This window comes from Anarrhichthys ocellatus, unplaced genomic scaffold (genome assembly GCF_004355925.1).
Source record: "Anarrhichthys ocellatus isolate YVR2014 unplaced genomic scaffold, GSC_Weel_1.0 scaffold107, whole genome shotgun sequence".
Lineage (NCBI taxonomy): Eukaryota > Metazoa > Chordata > Actinopteri > Perciformes > Anarhichadidae > Anarrhichthys > Anarrhichthys ocellatus.
In genome coordinates, this window is record NW_022280137.1 from 1 (window position 1) to 23,161 (window position 23,161).

The 23,161-nt window shown below is 44.4% G+C and overlaps 2 protein-coding genes across 6 annotated transcripts in view; both read left to right on the forward strand.

The window, feature by feature from the left end:
• The first annotated feature begins 193 nt into the window (after window positions 1–193).
• On the forward strand, window positions 194–2,910 carry pgm2 (phosphoglucomutase 2). Its single transcript, XM_031876285.1, has 4 exons — window positions 194–817; window positions 908–1,100; window positions 2,208–2,341; window positions 2,683–2,910. The coding sequence occupies exons 1-4, from the start codon at window positions 693–695 to the stop codon at window positions 2,783–2,785; spliced, it is 555 nt and encodes a 184-aa protein (XP_031732145.1). The 5' UTR covers window positions 194–692; the 3' UTR covers window positions 2,786–2,910.
• Window positions 2,911–3,006: 96 nt separating this feature from the next.
• The window catches only part of tbc1d1 (TBC1 (tre-2/USP6, BUB2, cdc16) domain family, member 1), a 62,729-nt gene continuing 42,574 nt past the window's right edge, over window positions 3,007–23,161 (forward strand). For 3 of the 5 annotated variants that reach the window (XM_031876279.1, XM_031876281.1, XM_031876282.1), the window contains exons 1-2: window positions 3,007–3,653; window positions 4,409–5,037. In XM_031876279.1, the coding sequence (XP_031732139.1) occupies window positions 4,453–5,037 (585 nt within the window). In that variant the 5' untranslated portion in view covers window positions 3,007–3,653; window positions 4,409–4,452. Of the gene's footprint in view, window positions 3,895–4,408; window positions 5,038–11,814; window positions 13,055–23,161 lie in introns of those variants that run through there. The other 2 variants (XM_031876280.1, XM_031876283.1) reach the window with 2 other exon arrangements.

The window sequence follows — 23,161 nt, forward strand, 5'->3', positions numbered from 1 at the left end:
AGATGGGGTGCTGAGTGTACATTAATGAGAAATAAAATGAACTTTTTTGATTTTAGCAAATGGCTGCAATGAAACAAAGAGTGAAAAATTTAAAGGGGTCTGAATACTTTCCGTACCCACTGTATGTATGTATGTGTGTGTATATATAAATTTTTTTATTTTTTTTTTCCAGCAAGTGCAGTTAGTGACAGTGTGGGCTCCATGGTAACGCAGCTCTGACAGCTTGATGGAGAAGCAGTGAGGGGCGGGGCTTAGCAAAGGGTCAAATCGTTGCGTTCTTTGTTTCAGAGCAATAAAGCCAGCTCTCTTCAACTTCTTCAGACGCTTCCTCTCACACATGTAGCAGCAAATGTCTTCTGAAGTGTCACTGGTTTTGTAACTGTCGTACAGTTACTAGTTAAATGAACACATCAACTATTAATATCAGAAGGCATGAAAATATCAGTGGTGTCAACTGAGGACCTTGGTCGAACCCCATGCGTCTGGTTTAAGGTCGCTTGAGGTTAATACGACAGATCAACACACACATACATCACATATTTTAGTACATTCCCATATAACATGATTATGATCCTGTAATTGGAATGCCTTTGCACCCACTGTTAGTAATAGAAGCAAGTGACCGACCGCAGCTGGAGGTTTATGCACACTGGGGATGAACTGAAAGTGTGTGTGTCTGTGTGTCAGGGTACATGTGCAGTCCCTCTGTATTGGACAAGGATGGAGTGAGTGCTGCAGCCATAGCAGGAGAGATGATTTCCTATCTGGCCACGAAAAGCTCAAGCCTTTCTCAACAAGTCACTGCCATCTATGAAGAGTAAGACTCGCATGTTTAAATTACACTCGTCTGTCTTTGATTTGTCTTTGTAAGATACTGCAGACTTGAGCTCTGTCTCTCTCTCTACAGGTACGGCCACCACATCAGCAAGAACTCCTACTTCATCTGCCACGACCAGGATGTGATCCGCAGCTTGTTCGAGCGCCTGCGCAGCTACGGCGGCCAGAAGGACTCGTATCCCACTGAATGCGGCCGCTTCTCCATCTCTGCTGTACGAGACCTGACCACCGGCTACGACAGCAACCAGCCCGGTAACAAGGCTGTAAGTGGACCCACATGTTACAAACATGACTCCGATTAAATGATAATGCTGCTCCATCGCGAAAGAGAAGTTATCAAAAAAGAGATTCTATCTCAATTGGTTTTACCTGGTTCAATAAATAAGACAAAATTAGCAACTGTTTGCTAACACGTTTGCCATGTCAACTTAAAAAGGTGATGGATGATGTGTCAATGTTGTGTTCGCAACTTTCCACTGCCCCATGTTTTTTTTTTAAGTTACTTGCTGTAAAGGACAGATACTGCTGCAGTAGTTGCAAAAATAAACACAGAAACTGATTATTTGCTACATTCTTGTATTTAGTGTAGAGTAACAGACTGTAGTCGACCTGTGAGCCATGCAGATGCCCCGCCGTCATAGTGTGAAATAAAGATGTACTGCCGATCGTTATTGGCTGATATTCAGTAACAAATATGCGATGGGGTGATCAGCATTAATGCTTTGCATATCCCTGATAATGCGACATTATGACAAACAGATCTGTGTTGAAATCAGAAGGAGAGCTCGTAACATAGCGGCACTGAGCTAACAAGTCAATTATTACGCGATCATGTCTTCAAATGTAATCCAAAAATGTAGCTTTTGGCGAGAAACTTGAACATATAAAGTTGTTTGAAAGATGTTTTAACAGCAATACAAAATAGATATTAGAGAGGGAATTATGGCCTGTTTCACTTCCTAACACCAGCTCTAAAAAAATCCTTGAAACTACTCATGCCAAGATAATTCTTTTATCAATTGAAATACAATATTTGATTTCCTCATCATTTAAATTGTGGATGTTTTTTGTGCGACTAACAACTATAAAGGACTATAATCGAGAGAAGGGAAAACATTTAGAATGTTTGACAGTTAACATTGATTTTGGGGCGGTTGAAATAATAATTTTTTTTGCTGGTCCGACTTGTGACCCAAAACCGTGATAGGATCCGACCCGACCCATGATTTTGTGATCCGTTGCCCCACTATTGATATTGTATGCACATGTGTGTGTTGATGGATAACTTCCCTCTAGCTGTCCTTCCAAACAATAGTTTCCTTTCTGCTGATGTTTTTCCATCCATCCCTCCTTCCTCTCTGGTGTCCCAGGTCCTTCCCACCTCCAGCTCCAGTCAGATGATCACCTTCACCTTCTCCAACGGGGGTGTGGCCACCATGAGGACCAGTGGCACGGAGCCAAAAATCAAATACTACACTGAACTCTGTGCTGCTCCTGGCAACAGGTAGGTCGCCGTAGAGACCAGGCCAGGGAAGTGACAAACGTCTTCAGCTAATGATTACTTTGATTGTCCATCATTTAAACTATAAAATGTGTGAAAATAGTAAGCTTACAATTTGCCACAGTAAAACCCAAGTTGAAGGATTTACATGTGTTGTTAGTCAAACTCAAATGATATTCTCACCTTGGTGAAGCTGGCGTGAAGAATTGTTACATTTGTTTTTACTTGAACATTGCCGGGTACTTTTCTGTAGGTCAGCTAATTGTTTTAGCTGTAAATGTCACCTGGACACCGTTGATTGGCCTCTTTTGTTTCCCCCTCTGACTCTTTGCGTCCTCTAACAGTGACGTGACGCACCTGAAGAAGGAGCTGGACGACTTGGTCGACGCCATTGTTGAAAGCTTCTTTGAGCCCGAGAAGAACAAGCTGCAGCCCAAGCCGGAGTAGAGCGCCGACAGACCCCCCCCCCCACACACACACACACACTGTTCTACTGCCACACTCATTCCTGCTGTCTCCCTGTGGTGTTTACATGCACACATTTCTGTATATTAAGTATGCATCCCCCCCCCCTCCTCCAGCATCAACTGCAAAGCTGCCAACACGAAGAGTTCCAGAAGTGTCTATATGAGAACTGCTCAGACTATTGACACTTAAATGGATGTTGTTAAACTGCTGTTAAACTCTGAACGTGTAACATCTTTAATACTAGTAAAGTACCGCATTGAAAGTTATGCTGTCATTCCAGAGTTAGCTAGTTAGTAAAATGACCAAGCCTAAAAGCTTATAGCACCACCAAGTGGAGATATTGTGCTTGTACTGCTCATTACTTGATGTGAATAGTTAACATTCAAAGGGACTCTTTGACACCACAACGTTAAATCTACAAATAAGACATTTCACTTCCCAGGATGTAGTTCATGTTGGCTCTAGAAGTGTTGATCCAGTAGCTCACCTTTTACTCATGTGCCTCCCATTCCAGAATGCTGTGCCGAAAGTACAATCTAACTCAATAAAACAAATAAAAAAAAATAAATAAAAAAAAAGGTTTCTAACTGTGCACGTGGGACAAATGTCGGGAGGGGTAAAGCGCACGCACACATTACGTGCGGACACCAGCATCTTCCGGCAGCATGCATGCACTTGTCATGCCCCCATCTGAGCGTGGAGAGGAGAGGAGGGAGGTCTGCTCCGTCTTCTATATTTAAATCAAACTAGAGACCGGTGTGAAGCCTCTCTGTACATACGTTGTTGCTGCTCTGGAATACGCTTCGATCTCTCTTGGTGGCGCATCGGACAGGACTTCAGTGAACAGGTAAGAAGGATGTGCCGGCGTGAGAACAGCGGAGAAAAATCATCTCCAGTTCGTGCGTAAAAACAAACTTGTGCCGTGCGTAAATATCACAATAAGTGGTCGGAGAAGGCGTGCTGCTCTCCTCGGAAATCAACATTCTAACTTCCGTCGCTGTCGTGGTGCAGCAGACCGACCTATAGTGGCGCACTGTCCCAGCTGGGTTAAGTTAAGGATTTAGTTCTATTGCAAGGTCAAATATGAGGTAGGTAGGTAAGCATGCCGCTTCGCTTATTTCTCTTATGTAATGATTCGATAGCTGGTATGATCTATTTATTATAAGCATGCTCATCGTGTCCAGCTGTTCATGTTGACGGAGTTGCTTATTCAAACATTTTCCCCACGGATTCCATGTACGAAATCTACACGCCTCTGTCTATCAGTGATCATAGCGGTTATGATGTCGTTGTAGGGGGGGGTCAGCTGGACTGTCTCCGTCTCTCAAGACAAACCCAGCCGGCCAAGTAGCCTCCTCATACTTAAGCTGTCAGGTGTTCCTGTGTCCTTGAGACTGTAAAAAGTGTAGGTCAGTGGTCAGGTCATGTGTTTCTGGTTGGGTAAACAACACCAGGTGTTTTCTTTTTTTTTTTTTTTTTTTTTTAAACAATACCCTCCAGATGACCCTGTGACTACTGCACCACAAAGACTCAGCTGATTCAAAGTGGAGCATAACAAATTTCCCCCTTCTAAATCAGACTGCCCTGACTGATGTTTTGCAGGTAAACCGCAGAGGCAGGCGGCTTCCTCCGGCCCCCAGCAGGCCATGGAGGGACTCTACTTTGAAGTGAAGCCCAGGAGAGATGAACCCTCTGAGAAACCCCCTCCTAAAATAAGGTCGAACCGCCGCTCATGTCCATCACTCCCACATCTCGCCTCTTCCACACCGTGTCCTCAGAGACTATCTGCGAGGAAGAGGATTGCATCGTTGGGGGCAAAGGTAGAGGAGGAAGAGGAGGAGGAGGAAGTACGATACAAACTGGCGTTGATCGGCTCTCTGCCCGTCCACCACCTGACCACCATGGCCATGCTGCCCTGGGTGGTGGCAGACATCAGTAAGTCTGCAGAGAAGAGTCCGGGGGCGGCGTCGCGGTCCGGGGGACAGTCGGGCCCCTCCGCCCCCAATCAGCCAGTAATTCTGTGTGTGTCGGCGTCGTGGGTGCGCTGCGTGTCCATCCTGGGAGAGGGGGTCGTCTGGGACCCCCTGACACACACGGTGCTGTTTGAGTGTCGCCCCCACCAAGTGACGAAGCTGATTCACAACAGCCAGGAGCCCAGCAGCTTCGGCTGCCTGGTCAGAGATGCACCGAGCTGCTCCTGCTATGTGTTCCTGTGCCAGGACAGCACCAAGGTAGGTCATAAAATACAGGGGTATGCAAAGTAACAAACAATTTAAAAAAAAAGGTCTCTTATAATAAAAAACACAGCTACAACGGAAGACCAAAGGGCCAAATCATCTGCACGCCGATGGCAGACGCACTGATCAAATAAATGCCAAATAATTTCATAAGCCAGGTGGAACAGTTTCATAACTCGTCGACCAAAAGCACACGCACAAATTAGAAAGACACAAGAGACGGGGAACCATAACCTTCTTATATCTAATGACAAAAAGCTGCCTGAGCATTCAGTGCGTCCACATCAGTGTTTATCACTGAGGGAAACCGGATCTCTCTTTGGCATTACAGATTCCACGTACACTCTACTTTTACTCCAGCAACATAAACACGCCCGGCTCACCAACACACTCCTGACCTCCAAACGTCCTTTCACCTCTCCGCCACATGGCGAGCTCTCTCGCCGACCGGCCGCCCTCAGCGCTGTGAAGTCCCAGCTGGTGTCCCGAAGCGAGCCAGAGACATTCGATAGCACCATGCCCCAACATACCAAAGACTCTGCCACATTAGAGAGCTGGAGAGACAATGGAGGATACGAAATTAATCAGACAAGTCAGAGTATAAAATGGCAGCTTGACTTTGATTTAATCAGAATCAGAACCAACTTTATTGGTACGCATACATGGAATTTGACTCTGGTTTTCACTTTGGTCTCAACGTACATAAGTTTACAAGTAAACAAGAGAAATATAAAAAAATAAAACGGATGTAAGTATAAACATTTAACGACTATGTACAATAAGACACATCTATATACATATATATATATATGCAGATTAATTGCACTCGATCTCACACAGACACACACACAGGCTGTTTGTGTGTAGGGAGAGTCAAACAAGCTTGCTTTACATTCACCAAGCAGGAAGTAGAACCGAGTTGCCATGGTGACCGCTTCCTGTGGCCCAGCACCTGTTGTGTTTTTGTTTTGTGGAGTTTGTGTGTGTGTGGGTGGATGCTTGTTGTTCTCTCTCTCTGCTTCAGCACTTTGGAGAATGTGATGATGATGATGTCAGGCTGACCACCTGTTGCTCTATCTCTGTCACATTGGGACACACACACACACACAAGCATGCATGCATGCATGAATATGTGTGGCATTCCTGAGCATTGACAAATGTCTTTACAAGACTATTTTTGCTTTAGTTTATTAGATGTCACGAGCTGACTTCTAGTTTAAAATAATATAGGTGCATGAACTGCAGTGAACCAGATCTGTGAACATTTAGACACAGGAAACACTGAACCACACACACAATCCCACTTCGGGGAGTTGATGGTAAATTTATTTGCATCACAATTTGATGTACAGCAAACATCCTAGAGTGCTTAAATATGGGCTTGCATTCAAAAAAAGAGAAGATGCAGGAGAAAATGCTAATAGTCCAGATGACATTTTGCTGCACTTTATCATAACAGACATGATGAGCCCATGTGATATTAAATGTGACCTTTTGTCCAGCATGCAGTGATAGCAGTAATGATAGTTAAAGGACCAGTGTAGGATTTAGGGGGATTGTATTGGAAGAAATTGAATATAATATTCATAATTATGTTTTAAAAAGTATGACTCCGCCATGGTTCTACAGTAGCCCAGAAAGGACACACCAAACACTGGCTCTAGTGAGAGCCTTTTCAATTTTTTACGTTACCTGAAGGCCATCGTAGTTTTCCACACGCTTGGCAAGGGAGGGGTGAGCAGAGACGTGCAACCTCACCGCTAGATGCCACTAAATCCTACACACTGCTCTTTTTAAGGTAATGTAATACGTCAATGATGGCCCTCGATTTTACAGAGGTACAAGTGTGTGTGTGTGTGTGTGTGTGTGAGAGAGTGTGAGAGAGTGTGAGAGAGAGAGAGAGAGAGAGAGAGAGAGAGAGAGAGAGAGAGAGAGGCCTCAATGAGATTAGGGCAAGTACTCACCCAACAAAATCAAACTGCTAAAAAATATGACAAATATGACTTTTCATACATAAAAGTCATATGAGACGTTCAAGATATTCGAGATCCAATTCATTAGCTGTGTTTTGATATTCACTGTGCAGTAATTTATAATCATGTAGAGATGTCTGTTACGAGCATTATTTGTTTGAAAATAATCATTGCAGGAAAAAGTGTCATGAGTACAAAATGTGAGTCCTGCTGAAGAAAAGCTTCTTCTTCTGTGTGAGGGGGTCAGAAACGGTCTCAGATGGTCTGTGGTGTTTTCCTCTGCTGCTCCTGCAGTGGCACAAATTAACCACTAGGTGTCACCACTGAAGCGTCCAACGTTCACAATGCTTCAGCGTGAACATTTCACGAATGAAAGTTTGCTTATTTGATTTGGGGTGCGGCGTGTTTGTGTTTTAATTTATCATTAATTTTACATAGTTATGTAATTATTTTTATTTGTTTAATTATTTAGCTTTTTTATTACCTAATCACTATTCTGCGAGTCAAAAGGTGGTAATGACTAAAGCAGAGATATTTCAATATATTTCAATATATAATACTACAATGCTTCAACTTCACACAACATATCAACTTCCCCACCCACAGCCGAGGTCACATCCTGGATCTGGTCTGCTCCACTGGTCTCACAATACCGCAACTCTCCAGCCTCAACCTCAACATCTCTGACCACCTGGCTATCACCATGGACATTGACATCCCTATCCCCATGCCAAAAACGAAACGCAACATATCCTTCAGAAATCTCAAATCTATCTCCCCCACAACTCTTTCAGCCTCTGTTGCCAGTACCATGTCTGCCTCCCCTGCCCCGCTGTCTGATAATCCCTCTGATCTTGTAAACTACTACAATAACACACTCTCCTCCTGTCTTGATGAGCTGGCTCCCATCAAAACCAAAACTGTCTCATTCACACACTCAGCTCCCTGGTATACTCCTGAACTCCACCAGATGAAATCTCGAAAGCGCCAGCTTGAAAGACTCTGCAAGAAAACCGGTTTAACAGTCCATCTCCAAGCCCTCTCCGACTACCTTCAACAATACAAAGACGCTCTCATTTCAGCCCGGTCCACCTACTACTCACACCTCATACACTCTGGCTCCTCTAACCCAAAGGCTCTCTTCTCCAGAATAAACAAGCTTCTCAAACCCAAGGACAACACCTCCACATCCTTCACAGTGAACAAATGCAACTCTTTTCTTTCATTTTTCCAAACAAAAATTGACACCATTTACAGCAACCTGAACACCTCCCCCGCCTTTTCCATCTCTCCACCTGCCCCCCCCTCCTCCACCCCTCAGCCCCTTTCTCAGTTCTCCCTTGTGTCCCCATTGGAACTGCCGAACTTCACAACTGGAATGAGAAGCTCCACCTGCATCCTGGATCCTATCCCATCTACTCTGGTCAAGGACTGTGTCCCAGCCATCTCACCACTCATCACAGTCATCATTAACTCCTCCCTCAGCTCCGGTTCAGTCCCCGACGGTTCAGTCTTAAACTGGCTGCTGTCACCCCCATCCTCAAAAAACCTGGACTTGACCCTGACACCATGAGCAATTTCCGTCCCATTTCCAATCTTCCCTTTCTGTCAAAAATACTGGAACACATTGTCGCCACACAAATCAAAGCCCTTCATCTCCAACGATCTGTTCGAGCCATTTCAATCCGGTTTCCGTTCACAGCACAGCACTGAAACAGCCCTCCTCAAAGTCACCAACGACCTCCTCTCCTCCGACGCTGGTCACCTCAACATTGTCATCCTCCTCGACCTCACTGCAGCATTTGACACCATCAACCACAACGTCCTTCTCTCCCGCCTCGAATCCTCCCTCAACATCACCGGAACTGCTCTCTCCTGGATTAAATCATATCTCACAAACAGACAACAGTTCATCAGTATCAACAACTGCACCTCCACCACTGCTCCTCTGTCTCAAGGCGTCCCCCAGGGTTCGGTGCTTGGTCCTCTTCTGTTCATCCTGTACTTGCTCCCTCTTGGTAACATCATCCGTCAACATGGTCTTCAATTTCACTGCTACGCCGATGATGTCCTGCTCTGATCCACGCCTTCATCACCTCAAGAATTGACTACTGCAACAGCATTCTCCACGGCACATCATCCAAAATCCTAAATAAACTCCAGTACATCCAAAACTCTGCTGCTCGCCTGCTCACCCACACCCGCTCCCGTGACCACATCACCCCTGTTCTCCAGAACCTCCACTGGCTCCCCATCCCACAACGGATCCAATACAAAATCCTTCTCCTCACTCATAAAGCCCTCCACAATCAGGCCCCCTCCTACCTCACCGACCTGCTTCACCACCACACTCCATCCCGTCGGCTCCGCTCCTCTGATGCCAACCTCCTGTCTCTTCCACTCAGGACCAAGCACCGGACATGGGGTGACAGAGCCTTCTCCATATCTGCCCCCTCCCTCTGGAACTCTCTCCCCAAACACATCCGAGACTGCACTGACCTTTGCACATTCAAATCTCAAATCAAAACCCACCTGTTCAAAACTGCTTTTAATGTGTGACCACTATTGTGTATTTTGTTTTTAGTGTATTGCTTTTATATATGATGATTTTAATGTAAAGTGTCTTTGAGTTTTATGAAAAGCGCTATATAAATAAAATGTAGTATTATTATTATTATTATTATTATTATTATTAATATTGGTACTATTTTATTGTTTTCTAGTCAGTTTGGACAGTTTAAAGGCACTGGTCCATTCAATCTAGTTACTGGTACTGACAGTATTGTACTGCTCACTGCTTTGGTTACACAATAACCTCTTATTTTCATCACTAGTCAGTGTCCACCAGTGACCTCCGATTAATTGTGCTATAGATAGATAGATAGATAGATAGATATAAACTTTAGTCATCCCCAGGGGGAAATTAGTTATCTATCAGACCATTGGTGATTAATTTCAGTGATCATGATGATTCAAATAACTATCCATCCATCCATCCATCCATTTTCCACCGCTTATCCGGGGTCGGGTCGCGGTGGCAGCAGGTCAAGCAGGCCGACCCAGACCTCCCTCTCACCGGCAACATGTTCCAGCTCATTCTGGGGGATCCCGAGGCGTTCCCAGGCCAGCTGGGAGATGTAATCTCTCCAGCGTGTTCTGGGTCTTCCCCGGGGTCTCTTCCCAGTTGGACGTGCCTGGAAAACCTCCAGTGGGAGGCGTCCAGGAGGCATCCTAATTAGATGCCCGAACCACCTCAGCTGACTCCTTTCGACGCGAAGGAGTAGCGGCTCTACTCCAAGCTCCCTCCTGATGACCGAGCTCCTTACCCTATCTCTAAGGCTGAGCCCGGCCACCCTACGGAGGAAACTCATTTCGGCCGCTTGTAGCCGCGACATTGTCCTTTCGGTCACGACCCAGAGTTCGTGACCATAGGTGAGGGTAGGAACGTAGACCGAGTGGTAAATTGAGAGCTTTGCCTTCCGGCTCAGCTCCCTCTTCACCAAGACGGTCTGGTGCAGCGCCTGCTTTACTGCTGCAGCTGCACCGATCCGTCTGTCGATCTCCCGCTCCATCTTACCCTCACTCGTGAACAAGACCCCGAGATACTTGAACTCCTTCGCTTGAGGTAGGCACTCCGTCCCCACCTGGAGGGAGCAATCCACCGGTTTCCGGCAGAGAACCATGGCCTCAGATTTGGAGGTGCTAACTCTCATCCCCGCCGCTTCACACTCGGCTGCAAACCGCCCCAGTGAATGCTGGAGGTCACGATCCGAGGAGGCTAACAGGACCACATCATCTGCAAATAGCAGAGAAGCGATCCCGAGACCCCCGAGACTGACGTTCTCCGCCCCCAGGCTGCGCCTAGATATCCTGTCCATGAAAATCACGAACAGGACCGGTGACAAAGGGCAGCCCTGGCGGAGGCCAACACCCACCGGGAACGTGTCCGACTTATTGCCGAGAATGCGGACACAGCTCCTACTGCAGTCGTACAGAGACCGGATCGCCCGTTGTAACGGGTCCGGCACCCCATACTCCCGCTGCACCCCCCACAAGACCCCCCGAGGGACCCGGTCGAAAGCCTTCTCCAAGTCCACAAAGCACATGTAGACTGGTTGGGCAAACTCCCAGAACCCCTCCAGTAGTCTTGCGAGGGTAAAGAGCTGGTCCACTGTTCCACGGCCGGGACGGAATCCGCACTGCTCCTCTTGAATCTGAGGTTCGACAAGCGGTCGGAGCCTCCTTTCCAGCACCCTGGCATAAGCCTTCCCCGGGAGGCTAAGTAGTGTGATACCCCGGTAATTCGAGCACACTCTCCGGTCCCCCTTTTTGAAGATGGGAACCACCACCCCGGTCTGCCATTCCATGGGCACTGATCCCGACCCCCATGCGACATTGAAGAGGCGTGTCAGCCAGGACAGCCCAACCATGTCTAGCGCCTTCAGCATCTCAGGGTGGATCTCATCCACCCCCGGCGCCTTGCCACCAAGGAGCTTTTTGACTACCTCAGCGACCTCTGCCAGGGATATGGGTGAGCCTCCCCCTAGGTCCTCAGGCGCTGCCTCCTCTGCCGAGGACATGTTGGTCGGGTTTAGGAGTTCCTCAAAGTGCTCTTTCCACCGCCCGACGATGTCCTCCGTCCGGGTTAGCAGTTCCCCCCCCCTGCTGAGAACAGCCTGGGGTAAGCCTTGCTTTCCCTTCCTGAGCCGTCGGATGGTTTGCCAGAACCTCCTTGAGGCCAACCGAAAGTCCTTCTCCATGGCCTCCCCGAACTCCTCCCATGCCCGAGTTTTAGCAAATAACTATTCTCTTTTAAATATCAACATGTAATTAAGTAAACATATAGTTCACTATTAATTACAAACAGACCACCACAATATTAGATTTGTATTCCATGTTTATGTGTGACAGTTTGCTTGTGATAGAAAAAAGGAATCTGACAAAGTCTGATCTAATAAAAACTACATTTACATCCAGACCCACTGTTTCCTCTTAGATTACATATTAGTAAATAATAACCACATGTGGTACTTTAGTCTTCCCTACTAACTGTTGCATATCACTATTTCTACTTGCTATTAAATAATTTAATTATAATGGCTTTTCATTGAGTCCTACAACTGTCAACATGTTGGTTTAAGGAGTCCAGCATTTAAAAAAAAAAAAAAAAAAATCACTTTTTATAAGTAACTGGTGGTAAAAAACAAACACACAGATTAGATCAGGTCTTGGTTTTATAGTAGTTAACTTATTGGTTCATTTGAAGACACAAATGAGACAGTTAATGATATTTACTGGATGTTACTGTCAAAGTAATCTACAACACAAACTGTAATCAGTTCTTCACTGACGCTGTGGCGCTTGAAACAAAGCGGTGTCAAATGTTGACCAAAGGACTTTGTTATAACAACAGTTGAAACTTCATCATTCATTCCCAGCTATCAGTGCATCCCACGGGCATTCATTCCTGCTTGATGAGGTCTACTCTGCTTTACAGACCGGAAATACTGTTTATACTCGGCCATAGCAACGAAGATAACAGTCTTAATCATGCGACGGTTTAGTGAAAACCTCCCAAAAGTCCACCGCCTAAAGTTTGACTACCCCGGGACAGGAACTGTGTCCACCCCAATTTCCAAACGTATTGGCGGATTTAGCTGCAACAAGCTAACCACGGTTAGCTCGAATAAAGTCGGAAGTTGGGCAGTTGACCTTTCAAAACAAAAGCAAAACAATGTTGCGTGTGAAAGATATCCATGGGAAGTGATTAGAACGGACTTACTTGAAATTCCAAAACCGGATGCATTGTAATTGTATGTTGGCCAACTTGACGATTAAGCGCAGTCTCCTCGGCTTCAGGGAGCAAGATCAACTTTCCAATGAAATGATATTGAAGTGTCGCACACTGTGTCAGAGACAAGTCACGGAGAAGTAGCGTTAAACGCTCCGGTCTCGCTTTGGTGAAGTTTATGGCGGATGGGATGAAAGCACGACTCCAGCGACTCAGCTTGTTCAACATCAAACAAGAGCAGAAAGATGTAAGTTACGTTTAAAACGCGCTGTTGATTAATTTCTCTGCCGTGCTAAGTGGTGAGTTAGCTCGTTAGCGTTCCCATTAGAAGCCTGTCGTTAGCCAAGCTCAACAAGTTAGCTGTCGTTAACGTTAGCTAAGTTACACGACTTGTTACGCGACTCCAGCAGAATAGTCGGTACATGTCTAGTATTGTTTCCCTACACTCGTTAGTTTTAATACACGTTCTTTATTTAGCTAATACACTATTCTTTATGTACAATGTGCCCGTTTGTTTGACAGTGAAAATACCAAGTGACCTTTGACATGGATGCGCTTCTTTCTCTTAACTGTAACGTTGTGAGACACCTGGCTACTGCAGTAGCTGGTCAAGAACCCGACCATAGCTGGTCAAGAACCACGACCATAGCTGGTCAAGAACCACGACCATAGCTGGTCAAGAACCACGACCATAGCTAGTCAAGAACCCGGCCATAGCTGGTCAAGAACCACGACCATAGCTGGTCAAGAACCCCGACCATAGCTGGTCAAGAACCACGACCATAGCTGGTCAAGAACCCGGCCATAGCTGGTCAAGAACCACGACCATAGCTGGTCAAGAACCACGACCATAGCTGGTCAAGAACCCGGCCATAGCTGGTCAAGAACCCCGACCATAGCTGGTCAAGAACCCGGCCATAGCTGGTCAAGAATCCGGCCATAGCTGGTCAAGAACCACGACCATAGCTGGTCAAGAAAGGATGAGTGTAAACGTCATCCCTGAGGTTGCTGTATTTCTGCTGGCTGTAGTTATTCAGGGTCACTTGGGTTTCTAGCAGGTTTGATTTGAAGAAAGTTAAAGAAAATGTATTTACAATAGATGTTCGAATTTTTGAGCTTTGCTATTTTCCGTGGATGTTTATTTGACAGGTAGTTAATTGAGTGGAGATTTTAATATTACATTTTTACATAAGTCATTTAGCAGACGCTTTTATCCAAAGCGACTTACAATTTAGATTCTATCACACCGTAGGGGAGCCGGGGATCAAACCGCCGATCTGATCTCTGATTGAAGGACGGCCCTGCTATCCACTTAGCCACAGTCGCCCCAGCATGTACCGTCAGTCAGTCAGGTTTATTATTGTTTATCTGCTGCAAGCTATAGTGTGTGCCTGTGGTGGGGGTCAGAACAAGACAGTCACCTTCACTGCTATTGGTTATATATTTTGAGCTATAGTTAATTGGAGATTAAAAAACAACCCATTTTTAAGCAAATGTGGCAAAATAATAATAAGAAATACAAGTTTCCCAAATGTGAAGTCTTTGATAACATTTTTCACATTTCTTTCTAAACATTTCTAACCAAATAATTAGTTGATTCATGGAAAAAATAATGCGCAGATTAATTGATTGATTTAGAAAATGATCATTAGTAATTTTCTGAACAGTCATTTGTACCAGAGAACCCTCCTCAGTGCATCATCGCCCTCATAACTCACGGTGTTGCTCAACAGTCTACAATCATTCCAGTCACTAAATATGCCATTCTTCCTCAACTGGATGCTGTTAAAGCTGCTGCTCCTGTTAATCAGTGCTTTAGTTGACTGTCCGACCCTCTGTAGAGTTGAATACACGAACATCCAGTCTGCTGAGCCGTTGTAAACACAAGCCTAATGTAGCTGTATGAGAGTGAGTCACGGGGATATCACCTCCACAAGCATTGTGCTCACGCCAGGACTGACTCCTGGAAGAGGAGGCGTGAGTCCACGGTGCGTCTCCAGCTCTGAGGACCTCATAGCCTTATCCTAAAGTGAGACTTAATGTCACCATTTCAACTGCAAAATATTGGGGAGAGTGTGGCCGTTTGTTCCCCCCCCAGATTAAGCGATTGTTGTGATATAGTGTTCTAACTATGTTGGAGGAGGGTGACATTTACTGGGTTTGAATGACTCGGCCATCTTCAGAATGACTTGACCGAAATAACTTCCTCACATATAACAGCTGCCGTCCCGTCAGCATTTTAGATTTTGACAAACACAAAATGTTGTAGAACAAAAGTGATTGGGGTTAATGATAACTCAAATTGTCCCAAGAGTGCTTGGAATCTCCCTTCGTCTTCGTGCCATGCCCTCTTCTGGTAATCCCTCTGGTCTCACATGCCTCTCCCTCCCTCTTCCTGTGACATGGTCTTTGTGGCTCTTTTAACTTTAAACCAGCCTGTAAAACTGGAGGCCCCCTCTCTGTCTTCATGTAACTGTCCGTCTGTCTTTGTATGTCCGCTGTTGTCTTTGTTCATTTGATGTTTTTTTTTGTTTTACCTGCCTCGCTAGTCATCCTGTAAGACTTTGAGCTCTACCTAACAATCTTCCTAGATGAGGACATTATCTGTGAGCCTCACTGACCTCATTGATTCTCAGCTGGGAGTTCATTGTGACTCAGCAGAGCACTTTTGACAACAAGCGCCAACATTGTGTCCTCGCTATCACATTTGAATGAGTTCATCATCTCTGCCTCGCTTCTTCGTCTTTGTGCTGTGAAGTGGCTCCTTAATCCCGAAAGAGGGATGTCAATGTGTCGGACTGCTGTACGACTACCCCCCCCTCACCCTTCTAATGTTTTTTTTTTCCTCTTTCTGTCTTGTCGTGCTTCACTTTCTGTCAGTAATGGTTCTCGCCTGCCGGGTGGCTCCTCTGTACTTTGAACTTGTGGCTTCGCTCCACAAGACCCGGCCACATGACCATGGGAAGTGCAGAAGTGGGGCTTTTTCTTCTCTGGCTCGTCATCCCTGTTGTTGATGTTTCTAGGCCGGCTGCTATGTGCCGTGTTCAGCCACATTCCTCTGTAACTTCTCATTTTTTTATTAGTTGAACTATTCATTCAGGCTCGTGTTGTAGATCTGACCTACAGTGATTATACAAAGTATTTTGATTACGGTGGTGCCTTAGAGTAATTTGTCTATTCATGTCTTTTCATTCATTAATGCAGATCATTAACTAGATACTATAAATGAGTGATGAGGGATGGGACCATACGGCATTCTGTCACGGATTGCTGTAAAAACACAATAAGTTGATTGAGGTTTGTTATCATTGGGATGATCGTGAATGTCCTCCATGAGTGACTTGAAAAAGCTGTCCAGCTCACTGACTTGGTAGAAAAATGGAGCCTGGTTTGTGATTTATTCCCTGATTATGATTAGATTGTTTGGTTGGTTTTTTTTCACAACAGAGAAAAAAAGACGTGTGTCCCGTCTGATTTCGTGCAAATATGTTTCTTAACAAAATGTAAGGTAAAGTGATTCAAGTTTATTCAGAATTTTAAGCATATTTTGATGGTTGTGGGGATAATATTGTGAATCACAATTATTCTTGCCAGGATAATGGTGACATGAAATTTCAATTTTCACAGCATGTCATGTTGGTGTTAAGTAGAGAGTCTTGGTAGACAATAGAGGTGTTGTTTTGTCTTGAATCTTTGTTGGGCAAACTTCTTGTCACATCCGCCTGCTGCTGTTTCATAAATGTGGGAACTACTGACGTCCCTCAGCCGTGTGAGAGGGGAAGTAGATGCTTCAGAAAGAGCAGAGAATACATTTATTTTTGTAATAATGCTAACTGACTACATCCTTCATGTGATTTCCTCCCCTTTTGACCTTTTTGCTCTCTTCGACAAACACTGAAAAGTTAATTTTGTTCATTGCACTGAGTTGCAGCTTCTCTTTTACCCACTTGTACTTGTGTAACTTCCTTCTTTTGGAGGTCAGCACAACAGTAGTCCTATTTAGTTCTGGTTCGGCGAGAGGCAACATGCTTTTTCAGCGTTGCTCCTCTGCGAGAGGCCAAGTTTGCTGGTCACAGCCCGAGGCTGTGTCCCACCGCCTTCCTGTCTGAGATCATGTACATGTCGCGCTGAACAAGATGCCGTGTGTCTGTGGCTCACACTGCTCTCTGAGCAGCAAACTCTCTCTCAGTGCTCTCATTCCACAACTCCAGATCAGATGTGAAAAGGGGGGAAGTATTGGAATAAGAAATCCAGGAGTGCACGACATATGACGATGACGTACAAAGAAATGCGTCTGCTTGCATTCACCATGGTTGGAGAGATCCCTAACCCTACTATTAGTGACTAAACTGCCATTGCTTAGAAACAGTTAATTGGTTTCAATTGGTATCACAGAAACTGAATACGTTTCTTAAAGGCATGTGGCAAACTATTATTTTCATTATCTAATTAATATGCAGGTTATTTCCTTGATAAGTAATCTCGTCTGTGGAATGTAAAAAAATTGTGCGAAAAAACGCCTATTTTAAGAGACGCTATCAGCTAATGCTGCTATTTTTGCTTGAAAAATTACTCAAATTCCGGCGCCAAAGCCAAAGTGTGCTAAAATTGCATTCTCTCTATTGTCCATCAGGGGGCGACTCCTCTGGTTGTAAAGAGAAATCTGATTGTATAGAAGTCTATGAGAGAATGACTCTACTTCTCACTTGATTTATTACCTCAGTAAACATGAGTTCATGGTCTCAATCTCTAGTTTCAAGTCTTCTTCAATACAGCATGATGTTCATTTAGTAAATGATGGTCTATTTAGAGTCAAATAGACCATAAAGTTTAGTATGCTTTAGGACGGGCTTACTGTGATTGACAGGTCGCTGCCAGATCCATATAGGGCGTCACTACCACAGTGTCATTCCTCCACCGTCCAAATATGGTAACTTCCGCTTACTGGTTGCAAAAAAAACAAGATGGCAACGGCTGAAATGGAGAACTCTAGGCTTCAAAACCACAGTCCACAAACCAATGGGTGACGTCACAACAAATAAGTCCACTTCCTATGTACAGTCTGTGCTCCAATTATTGATCAGCTGGTGTGTTTGAGCTTTGTTTGTACAGACGTGTGTTTGAACTGAAAATGCATTAAGACGGTAGTAGAGACTATGACGTCATCATGCTGAGCACAGCAGAGGGGCTGAAATGAGAAAAAACTGGACCAGTATAATGTGAGAAAACAAATCCTCCTCTGTACGTCCCGTGTCCTTAAAGACGGGAGTGAGAGGAGAGGGACACATTAGGACTAAACGTGTCTGTTGGTTCAAGTGTTTCAGAGAGTCGAGCAGTGAAAGCAGAAGGAAAAGGAAGGGGTAGATTTAGGGGGGGTGTCAGCAAAACAGAGAGAGGTCTGTTGGCAGTGGACAGATAGCAGACTCTACTCTCATGCCACAGTGATTGAAAACAAGTAGACATTAGGAGCATGTTGGGAGAGGAGAACAGTGAGAAAAGCAGCAATCAAACAGGTGAAAGACGATCCGCTTTAAAATGAAAAGAAATGTTGCATTCTGCTGCGTTAATAGGTTTGGGCAACGCAATGAATACATTTAGACCTGGTCATGGGCTAAATGTGTCATTGGTTTGTGCTTATTAAGTTTTTTTTTATTGAAGTGATTCAAATATCTCCCTCCTCAAGCATAGAAGGGTTGTGGGAAATAGAAAGCAGTTGTGTGGTATAATGCAGTATTTATGATTAAAAACTCTGCAGTTTTGCTGTCATTGCTTGGTATGTTGTCAGTGGATAGGACGCATACATCTGCTACAGTATCAGTGGTAAACATGATGTCTTCCGGTTGTACATCCGTACGTACGTTTATTCTCGTGAACGCAACATCTCGATCTCCTCTCATCAAGTTTGGCACAAACGTCCAGCTGGACTCAAGAATGACCGGATTACAATTTAGTGGTCAAGGGTGGCTGTGACCTCACAAATCACATTTTGACATGGATCTATAGTTCTTCCAAGGCATCAAAACAATAACCTCCAAAAAATGCAATCTGCGCATGACTGTGATAGTCATCAAGAGAGGCCCTGCCTACATGCACCTACTTTGTTAGTTTTTAAAGGGTTATTAGGGGATTGAATTAGGGTCACGCTATATTTCGACTACCATGAAATATTTTCATTTTTCAAGATATAGTCACGCTATTTACGGCTTCCACTTATTGATTCAGATTCTTTTTGAAATATCAACGTATCCACTGTGGGAACATGATGTGGATCTTTATGTCCCATGTATGTAGCCATTGTTGAAAAGCATATCCAACAGAGAAAGCAACAGTAAATCCCACTGTGTTTATATTTGGTGCCATGTGAGAGGCCCTCATCTTGACGACATGGGGAGTTTATAAAAAGCAGCGCGCTGCGCTCAGATACGTCACAATAAAAAGTCAAATTTAGAAGCTGCAAAAGTTCCCTCTTATCCCGAGTTGTTTAACTGTACTCTCATGAATATAAATATAAAGAGGCAAAGGAAGAGGGGCCTGGTAGCTTCCTGGTAGCTTTTAAAAACTTGTAATGACACACATCAGTCAGGGAACACATCCATTGGCTATTTGCCAGTAAACTGCTAAGAAGCCCAGAGGTACCAGTTCTGAGATTTAAGCTCATGTTTGAACTCGGCACCATCTCATTCTTTTCCTTCATCGACTCCTTTTTTCTTTTTATATCTCACTCCAGCCCTCCTTTTCCATTCTGTTGACACAAAAGGTCCGCCGGTCCAGTGTTTGTTGTGAGAGGTTGAATGTTTTATGTCTCGACGGCAGCTGATAACGAGTCATAGGTACAGAGAGCCCGTGTTAAACGGGCCCCTGCTCAATTATTAAAGACCAGAGTATTGATGAGTTCCAATGTTAGCGTTTCTTCATTCACTACCTTTTTTAAACAGCCTCTCCCCCTGCTGTATAATAATTATTATAATAATAAATCTAACTATACTTATCTGTGCCTGAGTGTTGGTCACGTGCTAACAAACCATCCAGGCTACACAGGTGTCACTTTACAATTCAACCCTAGGAAGTATTCACAGAGGGCAGACTTTTGACATTTCTTACCAAATATCAGAACATTCTGCTGTGAAAAAGGTCTATTGGCGACCCCGCAACATTCCCATCACTCCCAACAACTTCAACTGAGAACTGTGAGTGTGCAGAGCCCTTAAATGATTGGGTTATTGTTGATCATGATGATGTTTTTGGTTTGCAATATCTAAATCTATAAAGCAAATACAGCTGGTAATGTAGTGGAAGGAAAAGTATCATATTTCCTTCTGAATTGTAGAGTGGAGCATCTCCACATTGTGCTGCTATTTTGAGAAGCTTCATCTCGCCGACGCACTCATCCAGAGCAGCACAGTGGAAGATAATGAGGCTGTTATTGTTTTGACAAAAGAACAAGAGTGAGCGAAGCTCATGCTGAGGCAAGACGCAGCAGGACCTGGCCTGAAGATTCAGGTGTGTTACGTCACCAATGATGTGACTCAACCTCTGCTTCGTTCGTCTTCTTCCTCGTTCTTTGTTCAGTGGTCTGCTTCCCTGCCAGCGCTCTGCTGCCAGCTGGGCTCACACCAGACCGCTGCAGGAAAGGACGTGCAGGCCGACCCCGGAAGGGATTTCTCCTTTGGATTTTGGATTATTGCAGAAAATAAACCCTGTGTCAAACAAAAAAAATGTATGATACTTGCATGTTTTGTTCAGCGAGATAATCTTCACATGTGATAACACCACTTTTATGATTTTAGAAGCGTGAATACAATCAGCAGAAGTAAAAATCATAAACAGGCTATAAAGGACCGACATCACGGCCACATGACTTGGAGGACGAGTGTTCTAGTGAGGACACTTTGTAGTCTCAGTCAGCTGCCTTATTAAACACATACAATCTCTGAAGCTTGTGTTAACCGCAGACCTTCTGTCAGGCATCTATAGAAAATCCAATTTACTTTGAGACGAGTGCAAAAACATCTTAAATTTAGGATTTAAGGACTCATTCCTGCAGTACTCCAGAAGCGTGTGTGTTTGCAGACAAAGGTTATAGCCCGACTTGTATGTTGTTTTTGTGGATGATGATAATGATGTATTTTTATAGCATCATATCTTTTATCTATTGTTTGTTTTATTAAATTGATAAAAGTACCACAGATTTTCTTTCTATTCCCTGACCGTCCTGCTTTATTTATCATAATGAACTCTCCTTGCCCGTGGTACACAAACACAGCTGTGGGGCTTTAAATGGACGGGCTCCCTCATACGTCTCATTTCCCCATTAACTCCATCCTCCTTTACGTTGTATTCATGCCAGTGTAACAGCCACAGGATTGGGGTAGCTACCATTACCTCAACAAGGGGAAGCAGTCAGTGATCTGAGCACCCAGCTGGGGAAACTATGGGATGTGGGTGTGCAGTGTGTGTGGGTGTGCAGTTTGCAGTGTTTGTGGGTGTGCAGTGGGAGATTATTGCAGTAAAGTGTGTTGTTGTCATTTTAACATTATGATGCGAGTGTGTACTTTTCTTTCTCTGGGTAATTTTCTTTCTCTTTAAATAAACTGAAGTTGACGCACAATCGCAGAACAACAAGAATGCAAACTTCCTACTTCTACTCACCCTGAGTTCTAGTTATGTATATTTACATAGAGGAAGTCTTATTAGGTAGTGGCGTAGGAAATGCTGATGAATTTGTGAAGACATTAGTCGTGTCTGTCAAAGTAGAAAACTCAGTAAATGAGTAAAGATAGACGTGTTCGGCTTGCTTTTTTGCAGGAATAACCACTCACAGAGAGACACTGAGCCGCAGTCCGCCTCTCTGCGGTCAATCAGCTGTTTTGCTAGCGGTGGACGAGAGGGAGGCTTTTACTCTCCATGTTGTCCTTTAGTTACTGTGTTGATGTTGCAACTGCTGCCAACTATCAGCAGAAGGCTACAAGTCACCAGTGTCCCCGCTGTGTCCAGCAGAGACGAGATCTCAGTCAGTGTGTTTGTAACAAAACACAATGAGGGCCATGATCGTAATCCGAGGTTATCCGGCTTAAAGGTCCACAGAGTTTTTACTCTGTCATCATATTCTTATTTTGGTTGCAGCGACAGCTCAGAAGACATTGGTTGGATGTTAGAAAAATTTACTCGAGGCCGAAGTAAAAATCATTAAACAGGACATTTATTCTTGCAAGAAGGAGACAGAGTTGATTCACAAACAGGTTGTGCATCAAGGATGCTCAGAGGTCTGTCTCCGAGTTCCTGACATATATACTTTAGAAAACAGGCGAGTACTGTTGCACAGAATAATTTGCATATGTTCTGGACACTTACAGATAACACACTTTTGGACAATTCGTTCTGTTAAAGGGTCACATTATCCTATTCGGAAGACGTCATGGTTGCAAATCAACCTACGTATATACTGACGTGAACACAACAGATTTACTATCTTCCCTTGATGTCCGGTCATAGGTAAACAAACAGATGAGATAGCCATTAAGAAAGACAACTAAGACTCTTAATGAAGAACACAGCTGAGAAAGCTTGTGTGAAGATTGGTTCATACATGGACACACACTTTATGGAACCAGCTGCTTAGATTACAGTGGCTAAACAAAAACATTATTTAAGTTTCAAGTTGGATTTCATTATTTTTTCAGCTACTGTATCATTACTTATCCACTACAAAACAATCGTGTGAAATGGCAGTGAGCCGCAGTCATATTCAAACAATGCACACCTGCACCTTTTGGCTGAATGTTACTGTATTCCCTTCAGACTGACTCAGTGAGTCACTTTAAACCACGATTGTGGTGCATCTGAATGATCAGTGCCTGCTATCAAACCAATATTAATCACGACGATGGATAACAGAATTGGTTTATTGCCGCAAGAGTAACTTAGTAACTGTATCAAGCTGACCAACAGCCCAGCTTTTCAAAATAAACTTCCATCTCCACAGGAAACTACTCAGTTGGGTTTAGGAAAAGATTGTCGTTTGGGTTCAAATAACCACAGATTTGCCGTGGTTGGTCACGGAAAGAGTGCTTGCCGAAAATGTTTTTTGTGTCAGTGAGAGCCCTGAGTTACGGTTCATTTGTTCTAGGCTGTCGTCATTTAACCCCTCAGCGTCCACTCATCTGCAGACGTTAAACCCGGGTTCAAGAGAACAGGGACACATCTGCATCGTGAAGCGGAGAAATAACCATGTTGCTCAATACTTTGGAGTTCGATTTTTTGCACATTAAGAGAATAGATGTAGCATCAAGGGAATGTTCTTTAAAAGTGGTGTGTGTGTGTGTGTGTGTGTGTGTGTGTGTGTGTGTGTGTGTGT

Bases quoted from the DNA above. Each gene is read 5' to 3' on its own strand.
- pgm2 (XM_031876285.1), top strand. From the start codon at position 693: ATGTGCAGTCCCTCTGTATTGGACAAGGATGGAGTGAGTGCTGCAGCC. The intron at 1,101-2,207 runs GTAAGTGGACCC...CTGGTGTCCCAG, and splicing joins ACCAGCCCGGTAACAAGGCT to GTCCTTCCCACCTCCAGCTC. The intron at 2,342-2,682 runs GTAGGTCGCCGT...GTCCTCTAACAG, and splicing joins TGTGCTGCTCCTGGCAACAG to TGACGTGACGCACCTGAAGA.